The 25804-nt window shown below is 39.5% G+C and overlaps 1 protein-coding gene across 1 annotated transcript; it reads right to left on the reverse strand.

Moving 5' to 3' along the window:
- Window positions 1-8274: 8274 nt before the first annotated feature.
- LOC140526319 (glutathione S-transferase-like) lies at window positions 8275-21633 on the reverse strand. Its single transcript, XM_072642451.1, has 6 exons — window positions 21401-21633; window positions 20420-20471; window positions 17001-17133; window positions 14515-14656; window positions 9563-9694; window positions 8275-8895 (listed from the first exon to the last, which is right to left on the reverse strand). The coding sequence occupies exons 1-6, from the start codon at window positions 21485-21487 to the stop codon at window positions 8725-8727; spliced, it is 717 nt and encodes a 238-aa protein (XP_072498552.1). The 5' UTR covers window positions 21488-21633; the 3' UTR covers window positions 8275-8724.
- Window positions 21634-25804: the final 4171 nt, after the last annotated feature.

The following is a 25804-nucleotide window of genomic DNA, read 5'->3' on the forward strand; positions in this document are numbered from 1 at the left end:
TTTTTAAGTGCCTACTGTGTTCCAGGCATTGTACTAAGCCTCTGTCTCTAAACCCTGTTATTCTCCAATCACAGGGCCTTTTTTGTGCCCTGGACCCCTTTGGTATCTTGTGAAGCCAACAGATTGCATCTCAGAATGATTTTTTAAAAATTCATAATTGAAGGAATGTTGAATTTCAGTTAAAAGTTAGTGGACATAAAGATGTAATTTTTTTCCCATTCAAGTTCATGAACCGAATTCTATCTATAAATCCCATTGGGGTCCATGGGTATCAGCTTAAGAAACCATATTCTAGAACATAAAGTAGTTTGGGTTTGTGTAAAAAATTTCTGCAAATCTGCATCTTTAAGGAATTTATATTATTGGCAAGAGAATATTCAATATTATTTGACAAAATTCAATTTAAGTTGGTAAGAGTTAGGGAGGAATTATATAAACAGCATGTTAGCAAAGAAGTACTATGGTGGCGTGAAAAGAGTGTGAATTAGGAGTCAAAAGTCCTGGGTTCAAATTCCAGTTCTGCCACTGATTATCCATGTAATTCTACATGTCACTTAAGCCTCTCTGGGGACTCAGTTTCTTCATCTGCAGAATTGAGGGGGTTGAACTAAATGACCTCAAAGATCTCTTCTTCATCAATTATCATGAACTAGACACACCAGTTTTCAACAGCAAAGAGTGAAAGTTGGAGATATTTTGTAGGTCGGTGTTGAGATGTTAAAAACAAATTGGACTTAGGGCACCAAAGTCACCAAATTGTGCTTCCCTATTTTGTGTTGCAGAGTTTTTAAGTAATACATGAAAGGTTCCAGCAGTCCCATTCCTACTAGGCTGTTTCTAAGCCAGATGACAAATGGAAAAGCTCATTGGATCTGTTGTCAGAGGGTTCAAATCCCATTTACTACCTGTATGATCCTGCTCAAATTCTTTAACCCTACTGGACCTCAGTTTCCTCATTTGAAAAATGAGAGAGACTAGATAGCGTTGGAGGTCTCTTCTAGCTACGTGGTGCAGTGGATAGAGATCTGGGCCTGAGTTCAAATCCAGCTTCAGATGCTTATTAGCAGTATGACCCTGAGCAAGTATGTCACTTAAACTCTGTTTGTCTCAGTTTCCTCATCTGGAAAATGAGTCGTAGGGACTAAATGTGGTAATATTGGCAAAATGCTTAGCAGGGCCTGGTACATATTGTTGTGCTTGTTCAGTCATCCCAGTCATTTCTTCATGACTCCATTTGGAGTTTCTTAGCAAAGACACCAGAGTGGTTTGCTATTTCTCTCTCCAGCTCATTTGACAAATGAGGAAACTGAGGCAAACAGGGTTAAGTGACTTGCCCAGGGTCATACAGATAGTATTTAAGGATAGAGTTGAATTCACGAAGATCTTCAGGTCCAGCACTCAGTATCTCTTGTGCCACCTAGCTGCCCCATGGTACATAGTAGGCACTAAAGAAATATTAGCTTTTATTATTATCTTATATACATAAACATCTCTCAGTGGACAGGGCCAGTCTATTTCCAAGTTGTAAGATCTGAGATGTTTTCCTTTAGTCTCCTCAGCCCCATTTTTTCTCTTCTCTTGGTATACCTCTTCCTCAAGTGAGAGGGGCCAGAGGTTAAATAGTATGGTGGTGATGAATGAAATCAATTGAATATTTTTTTGGACATCTACTAGGTGCTTGTTAATTTACACTTTGGGGGCCATGGAAGAAGTATCCATCATAGCCCCTGGTTCTACAGAGTCAGGGACAAAAGCATAATGCACACACATGCATGCACGCACGCACACACACATACACACAGCATGCACAGAACTGTGACTATACCAGCCCGCTGTAATAGCAAGTAAAACAGAATCTTTGCTGTTTTTGTTTTAGTATAATCAAGAAGTATAATGCCTCTATTTGAATATGACTAAAAAGGATCTTTTCCACCCATTGCCAGCCTGGGAAGATTTGTAAGAAGGCCCATGCCTTTTGTTAATGAGGCACTGGTTCTCCAGGGATGTGATGCCCTCTGGCTCTAAAAAGTGTATAAAGACTCTGAAGGTGAGGTTTTGCTTTGGGGCTTACTGACTGGAAGTATTTGTTTGGCCAGATGAGGACTCTGGGAAGCTGCTAAGGATACCCTCCCCCAACTCCTCCTCCCCCTCTGGTAACTATGGTTAGTCACTTGGGGTCCAATTGTCTGTTGAATTCAGACAGAGGAAGCCATGTCTCTTGACTTTTTGATTTCTCTTTTTTTTCTTTGAAGTTCAGGGTACTGACTCCCCTGAGATGAATGATATATGTGCTTGACTAAAGGATTGATACATGTGCTTGATTAAAGGGATTGTTAACCCCTCAAAAGTTGCCTTTCCTTTTATGAATGCAGATCTAAGAACTGTGATAGTGATGAGGTTCAGACTCTGGGAGCCTCCTTGAGCTCCCCTTGAATCTTCCCACTTAATCTGGCCTTTCTTACTCAAATCTAATCTTCCCATTTGTTCCGGCAGTCTCAGGAAGCCCATGGGCTTTTCATTATCATTTCAGGTCTCTGTTGTACTCCCCACCCTTGATCCCATCAACCCCATTCCCATACTGCCCCTATCAAGATCTCTGGATTGCCCCACCTGCTTCCCACCCAAACCCTCCCTAGTCTGATATCTCCTGATAGCCTCCAGCTGTTTCCAGCCTTTGACCCTCCTTGGACTTCTCCTCAAGACCCTTCCTAAACCCCTCCTCCCATCACCCTGGACTACCAGACCCCCCCCCTCCCCCATCCCTCCTATACTCTTTTCTGTATTTAAGTTCCATCCTGCCTCCATGAAGGCGCTCAGATGCCATCCAGCTCAGACTCTGTCTAGCTGGGATTGTGTCTGGCCTGCTTGTGAATACAAGCGTTACAAAAGCTTAGGCTCCTTAAGAGGCAACCTAATTAGGCGAATCCTTAATAAACTTTGTTTTCTTTGGCTTTAAGAAGGCTTGAGTCGAATTCATTCGAGCACGACCCGGACCGTTGGTATTTTGGGGTTCCCCTCACCATGAACCTCATCAATAGCAGGTCCCCCTATGTATGTTGGGGTGCTTACTCTTACACCAGTATGGCATCTAACATAAGTGGCAATGTTGGATTTTGGAAAATGTAATGACTGGAGTGATTAGAGAGTTTTATAGCAAATTGAGGAAGACCATAAAGGACAGGGGGGATCAGTTCAGGTACAGGCTGGACTAGGTGACTTACAAGGTCCCTTCCCACTCTGAGAATCTGTGATTCCAGAATCCAGGACCCTCACACTGCTAGGGGGAGAGCAGGGTACAGTAGAAAGAGGGCTAGACCTGGAGTTGGAGGACCTGGGTTCAAGTCCCAGTTCTGCCATTTACTCTTGGTGTGACTTTGAGAAAGTCACTTAAGTCTCTCTGAGCCTCAGTTTCCTCGCCAGTAAATGAACTTCATCAACTTAGATGGCCAAAAAGATCTCCTACACCTCTGCGTTTCTGATCACTGTCAACCCTATCTCTCAAGACTGGAAGGCTTTGGATATCTATTGTGTAGGCTTGATGTTCAGTCATTTCAGTCCTGTTTGACTGTTGGTGAAACTGGGGTGTTCTTGGCAAAGATACCAGAGTGATTTGACATTTCTTTCTCCAACTCATTTTGCAGGTTTGGAAACTGAGGCAAACAGGGTTAAGTGATTTGCCCAGGGTCACACAGATAGTGTCTGAAATGGGATTTGAACTTAGGTCTTTCTAACCCTAGTTAGGACCCTAGTGCTTAATTTTCTGAATAATTAAATATTAATGGAAATGAGTTTCAATGTGTTCACTGCCTCCTTCAGATTTTTGTCCCTAATTGTTAAAAGGCTTTTACTGTTATGAAAGGAATTCCTGGCATACTAATCAGATAGGGAAGCATGATCATTAGGGAAACTTTCCCCACTTCTACTGAAATCATGTTATTCATCAGGGTAGCTATGGAGATTTACCCAGTTGAGTCATTTTGGGTACCTGAAAAGGGCAAGGCCTGATGAAATGGGCACTGACCTCTCCCTGGTCAGATCTTTCTCATCTTCACTGGGGAAGTTGAGAAATCTGCTCATCTCTAGGTGCTGATGGCCAATTAATTCCCAGGAGCTCTAGAAGCTAAAAAGGATGCACACCGTTTCCTCAACTTTTTCTGGCTTCAAATCTAGAACCTGGACCAAGCCCTGCCTGAAGTCCACTTGACCAGCCTTCTTCTAGGCCTTTCTCCAGACTCATCTCTCCCTTCTAGATGGATTTGTTGTTCAGTTGTATTTGATTCTTCATGATCCCATTTGGGGTTTTCTTAGCAAAGATACTAGAGTAGTTTGCCATTTCCTTCTCCAGTTCATTTTACAGATGAGGAAACTGAGGCAAGCAAGGTTATGTGACTTGTCCAAGGTCACACACTTAGTGTCTGAAGTGGAATCTGAACTGAGGTCTTCCTGATTGTAGCCCAGTGCTCTATCCATTCTACCCGTAACTGCCCTATAGTAGGCAGCTGAATGAATAGTAGGCACTTAATAAATGCTTGTTGGTTATAAACTCCTTGAGGGCAAGGACTGTCTTTTGCCTCCTTTTGTATCCCCACAGTTTTGCACAGTACCTGGCACACAGTAGGTGCTTAATAAACACTTGCTTCCTTCCTTCTCCTACCTGTATCTTAAATAAGTGCAGCAACTCCTCAGGAACCAAATCCTCCCGCTGATCAGCCCTCCAGCACTGACCTACAATGTTTGCTGAAGCTGTTGTGGTCTGGGTGTGCTGAGAACCCCGAAATGTAAGGGTACAGGGCCTAGATCTGCCTCAAAAGAAATAGACCACTCAATTCTTCCAGTCAAAGTAGCAAGTTTATTTGTGGTACCAACACAAACATGCCAGACTCCTGAATGAGTCTGTGCATTTGATGGGGACAAAAATAGTATTTTTAAATGGAAAAAAAAAATTGGGGGAAGATTTGGATGGGATTAAGGAATGTCAAGTAAACTAATTCCAGTGTATGGGAAAAATCTGGGACTAGGTTGGAGGTTAACGAAGAATGAAGGACTGGGCTGGGTTGGGCAATGACTCAGGCTAACACCTGGGATGTGGCTTCAGGGGCTGGGTTCCTGAAATTGTGAGAAAGTTTAAGGGCGGGGTCCAGATCCCATACCCCATCAAACCTACTCACACTTTCACATATGCCCTCACCATACCTAATCCCAGGGCAGTAAGGTTTTTGAAATGCTTTATTTATGGTTGACATTTTTCATTTTTGTTTTTACATCACCATCACTTCTCACTTTCTTTGCCCATTCTCCCTAGAATTCCCTCTCAGAACAAATAAGAGTACGCAAGTGAAGCTTATTGAACACAATTGGTTATGTGTTTAACTTCAGAGGCAGAATGGAACATCAGATAGAGCCCTGAGCCCAGAATCAGGAATTCTGGTTTAAATTGTACCTCTGACCCTGACTGTCTGTGTGACCCTGGGCAAGTCACCTAAGCTCTTTAGCAATTCCATTGGGCTTCCCCCCCCACGCCCGCCCCCTCATTGCCATAGATTGAGAACAGCACTGATGGAGTGAATCACCACACTGAAGGAATTACAGAACTTTTGTATTTTCAGGGACTTGAAACTTAAGAGAGAAAAATGAAAATCATTTTTTGAAACTGGCCTGTACTGAGTTGGCTAGCTCAAACCTGCCCCTGAGGCCTGAGTGAAGAACCTATGATACCACTATTTTTCTCTTTCTGTAGGTCTGTGAGGTAAGGTTTGGTCGTTAGATTTTTATTTTTTCAGAAGCACAAAAGGCTGTTGTATTTTTTTTTGTTCCATTCTTTGCCTGTACATGTGGCCAGAAAAAACTGAGGGATAATATTACATAGCAATAAAAATTATTTTGAGATCCTCCAGTATGTAAGGCATTGTGTATGTAGCAGGGGAAATCCAGGTTGAATATGCATTTTTTTCTGTAATAAGCCTTTTTTTATTTTGAAATTATTTTTCATTTTATTTCATTTTCATTTTTTCAATTTTCATTCAGAATAAATTTTTTAATTTCAAAAATGAATTTCAATCATTTTTTTCATTCTTTTTTCATGTGTCTGTGAGGCAATGGAGGTTAAATGATTTGTCCAGGGTCATACAGCGAGTACGCATGTGAACTCAGATCCCATGGCCTCCAGGGAAGTGTCCTATCCACTGTGCCACCCAGCTGTCCCTTTTTCTTTCATTTCAACCTATGATCTCAGAAGATCAAAGACTGAGCGCTCGAAAGGACCATAGAAGTCATCTAGTATATATTTTATTTTTATTTTAGAGATGCTGAGTAGTTAAGTGACTTGATAAATTAATAATTCTCTATTTCCTTTTTTTCCTTGGTAATACCTTGACGTCTTTTTCTTTGGGTATGGGGAAAAATCTGTTTGCCTTTCTTTGTTTGAAACATTTATTTGCTGGTTTGTACGTGTCTTTTGGGATTGCATCTGAGAGGAGACAATTGAGGGGGAATATCCCAGGAGAGAGAGAGAGAGATTTAAAAGTGAGGTAGTCACAGAGTGCTGTCTCTGACTGGGGGCTCAAAGGTAGAGAATTATAGATTTCTTTTGTTTTATCTTCCTGGAGCAGAGAGAAAATGCTCCTCCTTTGTTTTTGAAGAAGACCAACATCATGGATGATGGCTTGACTTGCTCATGAATTGACTGTAAGGCTGAGTTACACAGACTCCCTCTCTCTTCCAGTCACTCCAAGCCCAGTGGCAAGTGCGATAGATGAACAATTAGACCCCTACTTTATTCCAGTATTAATCAGTTTCATATGACTCCATAGGGATAGTGATTATAAGTTCTGTATGGTAGACCTCAGACTTTAATTCAGTGTTCACATTTACTTGTTATGAAACTCACCTGCACAACCACAAGAATGTTGACAAAGATATCTCCATCTTATTTTGCTCAAATTCCATGTCCAAGCCTAATATGGGTGGCTTGATATGGAAAGGCCCCCAATTTGTTTTTGTATCTCCACCCTCTCTTGTCCAACATGAGCAAATGACCATCTTATGACCACTTAGTCAGCAGAGATGACCCTTGCCTCGCCCATCTTGTGACCACCCATCCTGATGCATCATTTCTGAGTCTCCTGGAGAATCAAAATCAAGATCTACCAACCAGTAAGATTTTGAATTTTACTATGACTCTTTGCATGTTTGAGTATCAAACCCAATAAAAGTAAGGCCCCAGGGAAAAGAGGCATCTCAGATCATGAGGAAAATCTCAGATCTGCTTCGTTGGAGGGAACATAGACCTTTTAGTAAAGCGTTGGCTTGGAACTCTGACTCAGTTGTTTTTTTCTTGCAAATTGGACAATCTTGAACCCCAGACAAGACAAAAGTCAGGATGATTGGCAATGGCCAAGGATGCAGAGGATGACCTTGACATCTTTGAATGTCTGACCAAGCTCTAAGTGCTGTCACCTTCATGACCACTGGAACAGACTGTTCTCATCTGCCCATTCTACCTGGGGAAGTCTTCACATACTTGAGGTAGACACCCTCCTAACTCACCCAGGTCTATCAGGATTTATCCTGGGTACTTACTCCTCCCCACTCCCTCCCCTTTCATTATATCAGTAGTAGAGTGGATTGGGAAGATGAAATAAGACCAAACAACTCTGCTTACCACTCTACCCTACCACTTTTAAACTTAACTTTAGGTTTATATGATTGAACTTTAATTATTGGCACTCAAACTTTAAGCCTCCTTTGACTCTACCTCCAAGTGTTGATAAGTTTCTTATCAACCTTCCAATGAGTTCCGACAAAATGGTACACAATAGATTATCTGCCCAGAAAAATAAAAGCACGAATTTTCTCCTGACAATACATCTTTAAGTTTACAAGACAAGGGCTATTTTAAAAGGGGGAATTTTCAAAGTGAGCTTTCATTTTTTTTTCTTGATTGTATTAAAACTAATCATTTTTAAAAAGTAGAGTAAAATCATGATTAAAATCGTGGGGAAAGAGGAATAGGGTATTTTGTTTAATTGAAATTTCTCATTAACTGGGAACTAAAACAAACCTTTTTTTCTGTTTTTTTTTTTATTGAAAATCTTTCTAAAATATTGGCAGGTTGCTTTCCTGCCTAAATCCTATATATTAGAGATAATTGAACATTTCTTCTTTTGTCGAGGATCCTGAAGCGTATCAGGACAAGTATAAAAAGCTTGCATCTAAGGAACGTAAGGCATCATTCTAGTAGAGTTTTTTTTTAAAGAAATCTTTAGTATCACCTTGTTTTCATATGATTCTCAGTTTTATTCCAAAAGTTTCTACTTTCCAGAAAAATGTGGATTAATTGAAATGGAAATAGCATAACAGTTATAAAAGTGTTGAATTTGGAAACAGGAGACCTGGGTTTGTATCCTGCTTCTACCACCTATTGCCTGTGTGACCTCTGGTAAGTCACTTAACCCCTCTTGTTCTCAGTTTCTATATTGGTAAAATGAAGAGGCTAGACTCAGTTCCTCTAAGGTCTTTTTTTGGCTCTAAATATGTAATTTTAAAAAATCTTTGATTCTATGCCCCCTAGTAAGATGAAGCTCTAATGAAATGAAGTTTTATGAAAAGCAACATAAAGATTAGATTCTCCAATTTATAACAAATTCTATAAGGAGGCATCTTACTTACTAGTTATTGAACTTAGAAATGCTGCAGGAGCACATCCTACTATTTTTGTGGGTATGACTAGAATTCAGCTAATATGACAGTTGCATATTTAAGAAACATGCCTTTTTCAAGCTTGAAAATCTCCTTTGCAGCTTGAAAACTTGCATCATCCATTGGCGGCTTTCTTGGGCTACCAGGCTGAAGGAATTTCTGAATCCTGGGGAGTTTGCTGACTCTAGCTTTGAACTCCTAAAATGAAAAAAAAAATGACACCACCTGTAAATGACACAGTTAGTCTTGCACACTGGAACAGGGTCCCCAGGATGCTCTCCTGAAGACCCTTTGGAAGCTCTTTCATCATGTGGGAAAACTTTGGCAAGCATTGTCATCCTTTGGGCAGTAATGTTTCAAAGTCTTCAGGAACTCCCTGTATTGCAAATATGTAGGGCCCCCTCTTTTCACATATGATATATTATAAATACAATAAATATATGAAGAAACAGTCTTCTCTTTTCAAAATGCATAAAGGTTTACTTCCTTAATTGCTGGAAAGGCTTTGAGCATCAGATTCACCAAAGGTCTTCATGCCTACCATCTGAAAAGACATCCAACTAAGATCAGAGAGCCTCATCATCTGAAGGCTAGACAACAGATTTTTGGCTTGGGCCACAGTGACTCTTGAAAACTGTCTAAGGATTTGTGTCCTTGGAGGAAGGGCACACAATGGAAATTTCAGACCTTTTAAACAAGCATATTGACCACTTACTATATCCTAGGCAGTGTGCTAACTCTGGAGATACAAAGAAAAAACAAAAACTGTCCCTGCTTGCAGGGAACTTACATTCTAATAGAGAAGAGGACATGTACATCAATAGCTATATGCAGTATATATAGTGAATACTTTTGATGGAATTACCTGCAGTTTAGGGAATGCTGAGAGAACATCAGACTTGCATTCTTCAACCATTAAGATGAGTTCAAGTAGATGTACATCTGCCCAGCTCAGCTGGTTGCCAACAAGGTAATTTTTCCCATGGTCTTTTAATACCTATAGAATCAATGAGAAGGAGAGAAGGGAGGGAATTATGGCACATTACTTGAGGACAGTGTATTATTTGAAGACAGGACAGTTTTTCTGGCTGTCCTCCATGTCTTGAACATGCTCCCTCATCTACTCTGACAACACACCTCCTTGACTTGCTTCAGGTCCCAACTAAAATTCTATCTTCTCCAGAAAGCTTTCTGCAACCCCTCTTAATTCCAGTGTTTTCTCTTTTAATTATTTCCTATTTAACCTATGGGCTGCTAGGTGGAGTAGTGGATAGACAGCCAGGGCTGGAGTCAGGAAAATCTGAGTTCAGATCTGGCCTCAGACACTTACTAAATGTGTGACCCTAGGCAGATCACTTCACCCTGTTTGCCTTAGTTTTCTCATCTGTCAAGTGAGCTGGAGAAGGAAATGGAAAACCACACCAGTATTTTTATCAAGAAATCCCCACGTGGGACATAACTGAAAAACAAAATATATTCTATGCATAGTTTCCTTGTATCTATTTGTTTGCATGTTGTCTCTTTCTTTGATTGGAAACTCCTTGAGGGCAGGGACTAACTTTTGCCTCTTCCTGTATCCCCAGTGATTGACCAGTGGTAGACTTTTAATAAATGTTTCTTGACTTACAAGGTAGTAAAAATTTCTCTGTGACTACTTCTAAATTGCTCTCTTTGTGTATTTTTGCTCTTTTCATTATACTATTCATTCATTCAATAAACATTTATTAAGCACCTACCACATACATGCCAGGCACTGCGCTAAGAGGTGGGGATACAGAGAAAGGAAAAATACAATCGCTGCTCTCAAGGTGCTCCCAGTTTAGTGGGGGAAGCAACGCAAAAACAATTATAAATTATAAACAATTATAAACACTGATAGAAATGATATATACAGGATGAATTGGATACTCTCAGACGGAAGGAGGAGCAGGAAAGGCTTCTTGCAGAAGGTAGGACTTTACCTGAGACTTGGTGGGAAGTCAGAGAAGTCAGAAGGCACAAATGAGGAGGGAGAAAGTTCCAGACATGGGAGACAGCCAGGGAAAATGCCTACAGGGCCAGGAAATGTTTGTTCCAGGATTGGTATAGAGGCCAGTGTGAGGGGGGTAAGCTTTGAGAAGGCTGGGAAGGTAGGAAGGAGTTAGGACCTAGCCTCTGAAAGCATTTAAAAGTCAAATACAGTCTTTATATATGATACTGGAGGTAATAGAGAGCCTCTGGAGTTGGCAGGGGGATGACATGATCACACCAGAGCTTTACCAAGTTCAATTTGAAACAAAAGTTTTTTTCTCCCTCCTTTACCTTTCCCTCCCTTTCTTTCTTCTTTCTTCAAAGGGACACTTAGGAATTGGTATCCAAGTAATCTCTTCATTTCGGATCACATCAGGAATTATTGAATGAATATTTCTCACAAATTACAGAAAACAAACAGGGTATTGTCTCTCATATCATACCTGTTAGTGATCACCTCATATTTTTCCCAAATTCTTTATAATATTGTTCAATACTATTATAATGACCTTATTTTTATGGTCAAATTCTATGACTGTTATTAAAAATCCTGTTGGAGTTTTTCTTGGTATCACTGCATACTAAATGCCTAAAGTCCTGACCTCCATTTTGTTCAAATTCTGTTTAAAAGTGTATTCAGCACAACACTAGTGCCGATGCAAACAAAAAACGTATAGTAGTGTGTAGCGATGAGAGCTAAAAAGCACACACACATACAAACAATAGCATACAATGCAGCAGGCATTAGCAATAAATGCAGGGCTATGTGCAATTCACCTTCTGTGTAATCAATAACACAGAACTCCAGGCAACACTTACTAACAGTTAATACCTTTGTAGGCAGTAACCCACAGGCAGTCGTGTTGCATGACACATTTGGAACGCTACAGGAATCACTGAGTTAGCCAGAAAAATGAATCTCAGAAGAAAACAAAATCCAGTAAACACTGGACTGGGGAAAAGCACTTCCAGTGAAGAAAAGAGGGGAAAATTGAGTTTTAAAAAAGGAAAGAAAAATAATTATTTTTTGATAAAATAAAAGATATTTCAGCCAAAGGGAAACATTTTTAAACTCAAGGAAACTCTCCCAAAGATAAGCTAAGGTCTCTTCTAGCTATAATAATCAGTAAAACACATGACATATCCTCAACCCAAGTTACAGTATAACCTGATTTCCTTTTTTTCCCCCATTGTCCTTTACCCATATTAAAAGATCAGTGAGATCATCTGTTGACCACATCTTCAGGTTGTGTTGGCAATCCATCCCCATGAGTTGTCAGTTACAGAACAGTTCTGTTTCTAAAATCCTTCGTTAACATGACACCTTTTTTTTTTTTAAACCGGGGACTAGAAGTCCAAATATTTCTAAAGATATTCTCCTATAATGGATTCTGCTGTCACTATCCATCAAAACTGCCTGACCCATGGATATATATCTTTTCCACTGTGACAAAGAACTAGGCAATTTGAGTAGTAGCACAACAAACTCCTCTTTTGTTCATTATTTAACAAACCAATAAACATTCATTAAATGTCTCCTCTATGGGAGGCAGTGTGTATAGTGATAGCTAAAATCAACCTAGTCTCTGCCATCCAGGAACCTATAACCTAGTAGGAGGAAGATATTAAAATGTACATTGACAAATGTAATGTAAGCTAAGTATGGCACACAGAGACACAAAGGAATATTTGTGCAAAACATTCATTTCAGGATCATACAATTTAGTTAAGAAAGGAACCTGGAGATCATCTGGTTCAAGTCCTTTATTTTACAGATGAGGAAATGGAGACCCACTGGGGTTCAAGTGATTTGTCCAAGGTATACAACTAGAAAATAGCAGTGTTTTTTTTTTGTTTTATGTTATGCTACATCCTCTAATTCAATAAATCTATGACCTATAAACTCACAGTGTAATAATTTAATAAAGAAACATTATAAATGAAATGCAGAAGGGGGAAATGATATAGAGAAAAGAGCCCTCAACCTCAGGTATGAGTTTTTGGTTCTCCCTCTGGCATTGCCAACTTACTGTGTGACTTTGTGCAGATCACTGCACTCCCTGAGCTTCCATTTGCTCATCCATAAAATGGGGCTGAAACTTGCACTGTTCCCCTAAGGAGTTGTTAGGAGGATCAAATAAAATAATGCTTGTAAAATATTTGATAATCACGAAACGCTGGATAAATGTAGGATGCTATTGTTACAGCATTTGAAGCTTTTTTTTTTACAGCCTGGCTCAAACCTCATTTTCCAGTCTTAACTTTACATTACTCCCAGTCACACAGTCTAAAGTGCAGCTAAACTGGCCTTCTTCCTATTTCTCATAGGAGGCATCCTCCTTCCTGACCCCATGCATTAGCACAGTCTGGCTCCCGTGCCTGGTATGTATTTCCTCTTTATCTTGACCCTCATACAATTCCTAGTTTCTTTCAAAGCTTTAGCTCAAAGGTCCTTCCAAATTCCCTCGTACTTATTTTTGTGTGTATGTGTATCTATATTTATAAAACTGTATCTGCTCAGTATGTACACATATGTATATTTATATCTATCTGCAGACAGGTGGCACAATGGATAGAGCACTTGGTTTGGAATCAGAAAGACTCATCCTCATGAGTTCAAATATGGCTTCAGACACTTTGTAGCCATGTAACACCGACTAAGTTATTTAACTGTTTCCCTCAGTTTCCTCATCTGCAAAATGAGCTGGAAAAGGAAATGGCAAACCACTAGGAAACCTCAAAATAGGTTCATGAAGGGTTAGAGGTGACAGAAATGACTCAACAATATCTCTATCTGTATGTGTTATGTGTGTGTGCATGTGTGTACACATACTTTCAGGTATAAATGTTGTATCCCCTATAGAATATAAGTTCCTTGAGGGCAGGCTCTATTTCATTTAGCCTTAGTGCCCCCAGTGCTGAGCAGAGTCTCTGGTATATAGTTGGTTCTTTAATAAATGCCTGTGGATAGGTTGAGGTTCTTGGTCTCCCTATGCATTTAATGGGTACATACTAAATAATTTAATCAGAATTAAATCTGTCCCAGAAGGGACAATACCTTGGACTGTACCAACTTTATAAATAGGTGCAAAAATTGCCATCAAACCCTTCCATTTTTATCCTCACTTTAGTCTATCTGCTATGCCACCTACCTGCCCCGCTTCTCACCCTGAAAGTATGAAGTGATCATTGCCACCAACCCTTCCCACATTCACCAGTCTAAAAAGGTGCATAAGAACTTAAGGAGGACAGTACCAGAACCAGCCATATAATTTTAAGTGTAATAAAGGAATATAAACAAATATCTCTCTTACAATACCCTGCATGCTTTAAATGGCTACCTGTCTTATCTAGTTCCAGCTCTTTATGAGTTCATAGATTCATAGATTATAGAGCTGTCTTAGGAATCATTAAGTCCAACTCACTTATTTACAGATGAAGAAACTAAAGCCCAGATAGGACAAGGGACATGCCCAAGGTCACATAGCTGGTAAGTGTCTGAGGTAGAATTTGAACCAAGCCTGACTCCAAATCCAGCACTTTATACAATATATGCTGCTGCCTTACTTTGTAAAGCTTAGGAAATTGAGGTCCAGGGTTAGTAAGTGAGGTGCCCACATTTCCACAAGTGTCAGAGGCAAGAACTAAACTCAGATCCTCTGTCTACAGTGCCAGTGGTCTTTCTTCTATACCATGGGACTGAAATGTTTCTGCCTTGTCACATATTTGCTCAGGTTGGAGTAGAGAAAATGTTGGTAATTTCAGTGAATCTGCAGGTAGATCGGAGCCTTAATCATTATCTCATACCTTCTCAAACACTGGGAGGAATCTTTGAGTGGCTTTCTCAGTGATGAAGCTAATATTCTTCTCCTGCTCTTCAGGCAAAGCCAATGGGACGAACATAATCATGTCATACAGGTCTCTCATTCCTTCCACATACATGTCAATACTGGAAAAGGAAAGAGGCACCAAAAAAAATATGATTACTAGCTCATGGGATTATTGAGAGACTGCAGTCAAGCAATGTAAATAAAATTCTAGGCAAGCTTTTAGACTCTTCTTACATATGTCATTATTATTAAAAGCAGGAGGAAATAAAATATTTATATATATATGAAAATGCACTTTTAAAAGGATAAAGTTGTTGTTCAGTCGTTCTTCGTGACCCCATTTGGGGTTTTCTTGGCAGAGATTCTGGAGTGGTTTGCTGTTTCCTTCTTCAGCTCATTTTACATTTGAGGAAACTGAGGTAAACCAGTTTAAGCAATTTGCCCAGGGTCACACAGCTAGTACGTGTCTGAGGTCCAATTTGAGCTCAGAAAGATAAGTCTTCCTGACTGTAGCCCAGCATTCTATTCACCTACCTGCTCCCCTCCCTACCCCAAAAGTACAAAGTACTGTTATGAAAATATAAAGATATTATGACGTAGCACTGAAGGATATCGTAAGCAAGCTACTAATTTGTCATTATAGTATAAGTATTGAGACGCAGCATGGAGTAGTAGATATAGAGCAGGGCTTTTTAACTTTTTCGTATGTCATGGATATGGACCCCTTCTCAAATTAATGTTTTTAAATGCATAAAATGAAATACATAGGATTACAAAGTAAAGCAATTATATTGAAATACTTATTATCAAAATATTTAAATAATTTCACAGATGCCAGGATATGAATTATGTCTACTTATATATAGTTTAAGGCCCAGATGCTGAAAATGGCCCATTTACCAACTGGTATGTGGGAACTTCCTTAGAAGAAAAAAGGTTTTAAAAACCTCAAGCCCCATTTTTAAAAGACGCTTTCACTTAGTTGAGACAAACATACAAAACCACCTCCATAAAGCAGGATTCCCCAGGAGTTGTTGTGGTTTTGTGTTTTTAATCCAGGCCTGTTGTTTTATCAGCACAGGCTATTCTCTCAAGCTCCTAGATTGACAAGTCACCTCTCACTTATAGTTCATTATAGTTTTAGGGAGTCACTGGGAAGTTAAATAAGCTTCCTAGGGTCACAGGGATAGTGTCTTTTTCAGCATGGACTTAAATCTGGGTCTGAAGTCAGAAGGATCGTTGTACTCTTTGTGTTTGTATCAGCAGAGATAGCACATTGCCCAGTCATTTCAGTAGTGTCTGACTCTTCCTGACTCCATTTGGGCTCTTCTAGGAAGAGATACTGCAGTGGTTTGCCATTTCTTTCTCCAGCTCATTTTACAGATGAAGAAACAGAGGCAAATGGAGTTTAAGTGCATTGCCCAAGGTCATACAGCTAGTAAGTTTCTGAGGCCAGATTTGAATTGAGAAAGAGGAGTCTTCTTGACTCCAAGCCTGGCACTCTATCCACTGTGCCACTTAGCTGCCCACCCCAGAACATAGGCAATTCATAAATACTTGTTGATGGATTGATTCATCCATATGGTTGCATGGCTTCTCCATGATGAGTTAATAAATATAGAAGCTAATTTTTAAAACAGCCCCACTTTCATTGAGTTAATAGTGAATTTATGTATTGTTTCTTCACTTATGCTTTTGCAAATCATTAAAAAATTATTTTAAAATTATAGTTATTCAAGTTTGAGATCCAAAGCCAGAATTTCTTCTCTTCTGAACAAGTTATCTATGTATCCGTGAGTGGGCCAGTCCATTACATATGATCTTTAACACATTGGTAGGAAAGAATTCTCAGCATGCCTATTAAGTTAAGACTGAATTCCATAAACAGAAAGACTGAGTTCCATTAGATTATAAGCTCTTTGGGACTGTCTTCTGCCTCTTTTTTGTGTCTTTAGAATTAGCACAGTGCCTAGCACATAATAGGCTCTTAATAGATATTGACTAATTGATAAGCAGCTTGCAGAAGCTAGTATCATTACTTTACCAGCAACACTCTGCTAAGCAGTTAGAGATTTAATTTCCTCCTTTGGCTGCCCACAATTTGATAAAACTATCTACTAGAGTTATATCTACATCAGGGTAATCTTGGACTTAGATCATTTGGAAAAAGGAGTTAAAAATTTTACATATTTACTATCATCACATGCTGATAAGAACATTCTTGCTTTGTCCATTACGTAAAAGGAGATAATTTCTTAAAATCATTTCATGGAGAAGCAGGGGAAATAATAAAAAGCTGGCCTTGACATCAGGAAGACCTACTGTCAAGTTTTGCCTTTGACCTCAACTTAGTGGTATGACCCTGAGCAAATCATTTGTCAGAATCCATTGTTAAGTAGAAATTTCCTAAATAAAAAAGGGTAGCAAATACGTTGCATTGTAAACATGCAACAATTACTGTACAGGAGTTGCTCCTTCAGGTCCTTCCCATACAAGTTGTATTTTGTGGCAATGTATCGTAGGATGGCTCTGGTTTGCACCATCTTCATTCCATCAATTTCAACCATTGGCACTTGGTCATACAGTAGATGCCCACCTCAAAAAAAAAGAAAGAGAAGTCAAGTCAGTGGTTATTCCCCCTCATTAGAGTATGGTCATGGAAGCACAGTTCTGGAACCAGAAGGGACCTCAGCAGTTGTCCAGTTCATTCTACAGTAGGGGAAATTGAGGTCCAAGAAGGGTGAAGGACTTTCTCAAGGTCACATGGCTAAGTCTCAGAAGCAGGATTGGAATCCATGATCTCTGATTTTAGAACCAATGCTCTTTCTACTCTATCACATCACACTCTGTTCCATGGGGGATTATTTTCATTCTAGAGACACTTCCTCCCACCCTGCAAATGGGATTGTGCTTGCTGCCCAATAAGGTCTTTCAAGATATTTCAAGATATTTTGAGTGACTGGCTTCCTTCCTCCATGTATTGAAAGACACTGATCTCTGTCGTTCCTCAAGCAAAACACTTCCATCTCTGGACTCCAGGCATTTTGACTGTGTGTCCCCCATGCCTAGAATGCTCTGCCTCCTCATCTCGACCTCCTGTCTCCTCTGGCTACCCTCAAATCCCAGTCAAAGTCCCAACTTCTACAAGAACCTTCTCCTGATTTCTCCTTACTACTTACTCCTTACTAGTACTTGTTTGAATATAGCTTGTTTGTTCTTAATTGTTTACTAGTCTCTCCCCTATTAGACTGTGAGATCCTCAGGAGTAGCAGTTGGATTTTTTTTCCATTGTATCTACTCTTATCTTTATTTTTTTATTAAATTAATTTTACTCTTCATTTAAGAAACAAACATTTCTATAACATAGTAGAATAGAAAAAAAAAGATGCTTTTGCCTTTCTATCCCCAGTGCTTAGTGTCATGTCTGACACATAGTAAGTGCTTCATAAATACTTCTTGACTGATTTAAAGGTACTGCTGGAATGCCATTAATTAACAACAAGTTTTGAGACCTTACCATGTGCACTTCAATGTGGTAGGCACTTTGGGTGGCATACATGAACACAGGATCTCTAAGGCTTTATTGGTGACCTGGTCTGTCTAGGGAATTCCCTGTGTGAGAACTTCCACCACCAACCCAAATGACAACTCTATCCATGACTTGGTCTATACACTGTCTGTTTGGGTAGTCTGTGATTCTTGACTTAAAGGAGTCTAAGTTCAAATCTTCTCTCACAAATTGATATCTGATCCCTTCTGCCTCTAGCCTCAAACATAAACTCTTCTTTTTGCATCCAAAGCCCTTCACGGTCTGTTCTAGCCTGTCCTTCTAGACTCATTACCTATGACGCTTCTTCAGACACCCTGCCTCCCAGGCAAACTGGCTTATTTGCTTTTCTGCAAACAAAACATTATGCCTCCTGTCTCCTGGCTTTTGTTTGGGCTGGCTTCCATCCCTGGAATTCCCTCCTTGCTCACCTCTCCTCATCCTGCTAGCTGCTAGCACCCACCTTCCCCTGAAGGTTACTTTTCCTCTGAAATTCCTTTGTACTTGAACAAGCTCTATATTTATTTATATAGGCAGCCAGGTGGCTCTTTGAATATTGCTGGATTTAGAGTTCCAATCTTCTCTCAATCATTTGCTAGCTGTAAAACCCTGGGCAAGTCACTAAAGGTCTCAACCTCAGCTTGCTCATCCAAGGAAATGGTCATGATGACAGCACCTACCTCTTGAAGTCATTGTGAGGACCAAAGGAGCTAATATTTGTAAAACACTTCAGAAACGCACAAATGATGTAATGATAATTACGATTATGGTATTTATGCGTGATGTTTCCCCCTAAAGAACATAAGCTCATTGAGGGATGGGACTATTTCATTTTTTCATCCTTGTAACTCCAGTGACTTAAATAGTATCTGGTGCATAATAAGTTGTATAGTAATGTAATAGTAATTTAATAAATGATTGTTGATCAGTTGATTGATCCATTCTCCCCCGACCATCATACCCTAAGCTAGGGTCCCCTCACCTCCCACCTAGATTCTTTTTTTCCCCCTCTTTGTAAAAATTAATTTATTTTAAATTTAAGGAGAAAAACTTAAGTACACAATAAGTAAAGTAAAAGAAATATACTATAAACTTAAATACAAAATAAGAAAAGAAAAAAGTCATTGCCATGTGCACAGAAATGTAAGGGAGGATTCAAATAAAAAAACATATATAGAGCAGTAAATTTCCTTTCCACGAAAGCCTATATAATAAATATGTCACGTTGTATTGAGATCTGTCCATCTTTTCTTTACTTCCTTTTAAGTTTTCTTTTATTCTCTACTGTGAACTTCTTACTTTGTTCTTTTCCCCCCTTCTTCCTCTCCTCTCCCAAGAAGATATAATTTAGTGCAGATATAGTCATATATATATGTAAACACAGACATGCATATGCACATATATGCATCTATACATAAGTACATATACAGATACATACACGTACACACAAAGATATATACATGCAGGTACACATACATACATACACTTAAAATATACATACATATACTTAGATATCCATAATCATACTCATATATAAATATATACATTCCCAGGCATCTATGTAACACCAGACTATATTTATTTGTCCTCTGTTTCTCTGAGAATGGATAACCTCTTCCTTCATAGGTCCAAGTCTTTTCCTACACCACAGCGATATTCCATCCTTTTACTGTCTAGTTATTTTAAATAGTCTAAAACAATATTGTTTGATATGACTGACATATAGTATAGTTTCCCTATTTTTCTCTTATGATTAGATTTATTTTAGTTTTAACTTTGTCTGCCACCTAGATTCTTTATGTGTTTCTGATTGATCTCCATACCTCTAGTCTCTGTCAATTCCAAATCAGACTTTTGTAGCTAATCTTCCTGAAACACAATAATTATCAAGACAGTTCTTTGTCCACATACAACAAACCCTCCAGTAAGACCCACCTGTCTACTTTTGCTCACATTCAAGCTCCTCCATGACCTAACTCCAACCTAACCTTTCCAGTCTTAGTCCCATTACTCTTTACTTCAACCATGATTCCTCTATAGAAAGGAAGAATCCTTTGTTTGATGAGGAAACAAGTTTTACTTTCTTCTCTAGTGTGTTTGCTTTGAAATTAGAACCCTACCTCTGAGGTACAGAGGAACACACTGTGTACTGCCCTGTGTAATTCTCCATCCATGCTAGGATTTGTACCATATTTTTTCACACCTGTAGAATCAGAGAATTGTAGGGCTCCAAGGGGATCTTAGAGACTTTCTGTGGGTCTTTTCAGGCAAGGAAAGGGTAGTCAATCTAATCCTCATGGACTAGCACAGCATAACAGCAAAGCTTTGAACTCACCCTTAATTAAGTTCTGAAGTTCTTCTGCTGTTTCAAAAAGTACTTCTTCAAACTAGAAAGGAGAAAGACACATGAGAGTATAAGAGCAATAGAATCATAGAAAGTTAGCATTGGTAGGGACCCTAGATTAAGTTGCCTTAACCACCTAAAGCAACTAGGTGGTATCATGGGTAGAGTACAGGAATAGAGGGTCACAAAAACTGGAGTTCAAATCCTGCTTTAGGCATTTACTAGCTGGGAGACCTTGGGCAAGTTCCTTAACTTTCCCGAGCCTCAGTTTCCTCATCTGCAAAAATGAGAACCTTGGACTAAATGTTCTCTAAGGTTTCTTCCACTTTTTACTCAAGAAAAAGGATCACAACAAAAATGAAGATTCCTAAAATCTATTTAAAAACTAACCCAGCTTCTGTTCCTTGGTATTTTTCAATTTCCAAAAAGGTGGGCTTTTAAAAAAATGAATAATGACATTAAACGATAATAGCCAGGCAGTTAAGGAAATAAATGGAAACCAGTTTCATTCTTTGTGTTATGGCATAGAAAAAAAAATTTTTTTAATGCATCATTGTAGTCAAAGATTACAGAATTTTAAAGCTAGACAGAGATCTCAGTAATAATCTAATGGCAGCCCCCCATTCAAAACTGATGAAGTTTGGACTGAGAGATGCAAGCTGGCTTGCCTAAGGACATCGAGCTAGGAGGGAGTAGTGCCACATCTTGGACTCTGGTCTGCTGAATCCGAGTCCAGTGAATTTTCCACTAGGTTCTGATTCTGCTTTCAGAAGGAGAACTCAATTAACATTAAGATAAATTTGTCCTTTAAATTGTCTGTGATTTAGTTCACTATTAAAAAAAAGATATGATCACAATGATTCAACCCCTTTTTTGGAGGGAGTCATTCAGTGAGTTCCCTATGACTTCTACAATGGTAACTATTCACTTAGTTTGAAGAAAACGAATAAATCTAAGAAATGAAACCTCTACCTCCACACCAGCAGCTGCCAAAAGCCAACGCACTGATTCCATTCTGCCTCTGCCATTGAAGTAATGAAGTTTGGGCTTCCCAGCCATGATTTTCAATTCTTGGTTTTCTGAAAAACAAGAGAGAACAAGCTATCTGACCAGGACCTAGATATACAAGCCAGCTATTTTGTAATCTTGACTCCATCGGGGATACATGAGGGACGTCCAAACACAAAGGGCCAATGATTCAGAGGGAAGATGGGGGTGGGGAAAAGAGGGAGGAGAATCATGTGGAAGGCAGGCTCCAAATCTCTCATTTCCTCCCCCCCAAAGACAGGCTGAAGGCAACTAAGTATGGATCTCTTTAACTGATTGAAATGCATTTGGTACTTTGGTGGAGCAGTAACTGATCAGTTTAACCTGGTCCATATAGGATATTTGAAATGGAAAGATGGAGTTTCTTTCATTGTGTAAGGAATGTCTACTAGGATACTTTTATCATTATATCAAGGTTGGTCATTCAAATCTGGGGATCGTGGATCGTATATAACTCTTTTTTTTTTTCTTGCAGGTGTTATTTGGTACTGACACTAGTTAAGCAGATATCTCAAGCCACATCCAAGGAATTCTCTATCAAAACCACAAATCAAATGTTTTCATTTAGGACAAATGCCAAAATAAATTATTTAGAACTGTGCTTTAATTTATGTAGCTAGCTCCTTGGAGAGGAAATTCTCTCTACCAACAGCAGATCTGCCATTGTCCTGGTATTCTTAGTGAGAGGTGCCTCGAACACAGAGAGGTTAAGTAACTTGTCCAGGGTCACACAACTAGTAGGAGTCAGAGGCAGGATTAGAATTCAGGCCTTCCTGAGGCTGAAGTGACTTATCTATCTGCCAGTAACACTTCTTTTCCCCTCTACTGTAGAAATTCATTCCAATAAAATATATGTTTCCTTTCCATAAAGGCTCATTTCAAATTGACAAGGGAAATAAGCCAAGACGTAAAGAAATACAATTTCCCAAGGTTACTCACATTGCCAATGAGAACGGAAATATTACCTATAGGATTCATAAGATCCCAGGATCATGGCTCAGCTAGAACCGCTTTAATGGTTCACTTCCCCGTGTATGCCCCGCGGATATACTATCCTGTTCCTCAAGTGGCTCGAGTTTTCTTTTGGGGCTGGGGTTGGGGCTCCTTCTTCTGAGGAAGTGTTAGCACTTTGGTGAGACCATCCAGCCAAGGTGCCTGGAGTTAATGCTGTTTTTAGTTTTTTGAGCTTACCAATGTTCAATATCCTCCTTCAGAATTCTCCAAGCCTCCCTGATATTTTGGGTGGGGAGAGTAAATTCCTTTTAGTTCCTATTAAGAATTTTGCAGACAAATGTCAAGTGTTCTCATAGTAGAAATTATTGTAAAACAGATTGTTTTTATTTTTCCCTTAAATCAACAATATCAAGCATAATACCTTGCACACAAGAGAAACAATAAATATTTGGTGAAATAAAAGAAATTTGCAGAGAGTGTCAGGGGCCCTTTAAGTTATATCAGAACTTTCATAACCTTCAAAGAGTCACTGAGGAACATTATGTGATGTGAGGACAGAGCTAGCATCTCTGCATTCCTGCCATTGCAGCCAACACCCTGACCTTCTTGGTTGCCGTTGATTTTTTCAGCTGCATCTGATGACCCCATTTGGAGTTTTGTTGGCAAAAATAGTAGCTTGCCATTTTCTTCTCCAGCTTATCTGACAGAAGAGGAACTGAGGTAAACAGGGTTCAGTGAGGTGCCCAGGGTCACACAGCTGTGTGACACACAATGTCTGAGGGCAGGTTTGAACTCAGGACTTCCTGACTCCATCCCCCTTACTTTATCCACTTTACCACCTACCTGCCTCCTATCCTCCTTTACATAATTTAATTTTCTATTAGTCTGTGTATCTGAGTAAGTAGAAGTGGAATCCCAAAGTATTGTCTTTGCCAAAATCCCTCAAACATTAGCCTTAACTCTGAAATTCCCTTATCTTATTTTTTTTTTATTTTTATTTTTTTATTTTTATTTTTTTTTTTATTAAATTTATTTATTTAACTTTTAACATTCATTTTCACAAAATTTTTGGGTTACAAATTTTCTCCCCTTTTATCCCCTCCCCCCCCAAACACCAAGCATTCTAATTGCCCCTATGACCAATCTGCTCTCTCTTCTATCATCCCTCTCTGCCCTTGTCTCCATCTTCTCTTTTGTCCTGTAGGGGCAGATAGCTTTCTATACCCCTTTACCTGTTTTTCTTATTTCCTAGTGGCAAGAACATTACTCGACAGTTGATCCTAACACTTTGAGTTCCAACTTCTCTTCCTCCCTCCCTCCCCACCCCTTCCCTTTGGAAGGCAAGCAATTCAATATAGGCCATATCTGTGTAGTTTTGCAAATGACTTCCATAATAGTTGTGTTGTATAGGACTAACTATATTTCCCTCCATCCTATCCTGTCCCCCATTACTTCTATTCTCTTTTGATCCTATCCCTCCCCATGAGTGTCGACCTCAAATTGCACTCTCCTCCTCATGCCCTGCCTTCTATCATCCCCCCCACCCTGCTTGTCCCCTTATCCCCCACTTTCCTGTATTGTGAGATAGGTTTTCCTACTAAAATGAGTGTGCACTTTATTCTTTTCTTTAGTGGAATGTGATGAGAGTAGACTTCATGTTTTTCTCTCACCTCCCCTCTTTATCCCTCCACTAATGAGTCTTTTGATTGCCTCTTTTATGAGAGATAATTTGCCCCATTCAGTTTCTCCCTTTCTCTTCCCAATATTTTTCTCTCTCACTGCTTGATTTCATTTTGTTTTAAAGATATGATCCCATACTCTTCAATTCACTCTGTGCACTCTGTCTCTATGTATGTGAGCGTGTGTGCATGTGTAATCCCACCCAGTACCCAGATACTGAAATGTTTCAAGAGTTACAAATATTGTCTTTCCATGTAGGAATGTAAACAGTTCAGCTTTAGTAAGTCCCTTATGACTTCACTTTGCTGTTCACCTTTTCATGGTTCTCTTCATTCTTGTGTTTGAAAGTCAAATTTTCTTTTCAGCTCTGGTCTTTTCATCAAGAATACTTGAAAATCCTCTATTTCATTGAAAGACCATTTTTTCCCCTGAAGTATTATAGTCAGTTTTGCTGGGTAGGTGATTCTTGGTTTTAGTCCTAGTTCCTTTGACTTCTGGAATATACTGTTCCATGCCCTTCGATCCCTTAATGTAGAGGCTGCTAGATCTTGTGTTATCCTGATTGTATTTCCACAATACTTGAATTGTTTCTTTCTAGCTGCCTGCAGTATTTTCTCCTTGACCTGGGAACTCTGGAATTTGGCCACAATGTTCCTAGGAGTTTCTCTTTTTGGATCTCTTTCGGGCGGTGTTCTGTGGATTCCTTGAATATTTATTTTGCCCTCTGGTTCTAGAATCTCAGGGCAGTTTTCCTTGATAATTTCATGAAAGATGATGTCTAGGCTCTTCTTTTGATCATGGCTTTCAGGTAGCCCCATAATTTTTAAATTGTCTCTCCTGGATCTATTTTCCAGGTCTGTTGTTTTTCCAATGAGATATTTCACATTATCTTCCATTTTTCCATTCTTCTCTCTTTGTTCTGTGATTTCTTGGTTTTGCATAAAGTCATTAGCCTCCATCTGTGCCATTCTAATTTTGAAAGAACTATTTTCTTCAGTGAGCTTTTGAATCTCCTTTTCCATTTGGCTAATTCTGCTTTTGAAAGCATTCTTCTCCTCATTGGCTTTTTGAACCTCTTTTGCCAATTGAGTTAGGCTAGTTTTTAAGGTGTTAATTTCTTCAACATTTTTTTGGGTCTCCCTTAGCAGGGAGCTGATCTGCTGTTCATGCTTTGACTTCATGTCTCTCATTTCTCTTCCCAGCTTTTCCTCCACCTCTCTAACTTGATTTTCAAAATTCTTTTTGAGCTCTTCCATGGCCTGAGCCCATTGGGTGGGCTGGGACACAGAAGCCTTGATTTCTGTGTCTTTGCCTGATGGTAAGCATTGTTCTTCCTCATCAGAAAGGAAGGGAGAAAATGCCTGTTCGCCAAGAAAGTAACCTTCTATAGTCTTATTTCTTTTCCCTTTTCTGGGCATTTTCCCAGCCAGTGACTTGACCTCTGAATATTTTCCTCACACCCACCTCACCTCCTGATCCTCCCAGCCCGTGTTTGTGGTCTGAGATTCAAATGCTGCTTCCAGCCTCAGGGCTTTTGGCGGGGGCAGGGCTGCTATTCAGTATGAGATTATGATCTGGTGCTGAGATCGGGGCGGGGCCACCTCTCAGGCTCAGTTCCCTCAGGGGCTTTATGCACAGACCCTCCGCAATGGATTCAAGCTCCCACCCGCTTGGGGAGCCCCTGTCTGCAGCCGC

The sequence above is a fragment of the Notamacropus eugenii genome, chromosome 2 (genome assembly GCF_028372415.1).
Source record: "Notamacropus eugenii isolate mMacEug1 chromosome 2, mMacEug1.pri_v2, whole genome shotgun sequence".
NCBI lineage: Eukaryota > Metazoa > Chordata > Mammalia > Diprotodontia > Macropodidae > Notamacropus > Notamacropus eugenii.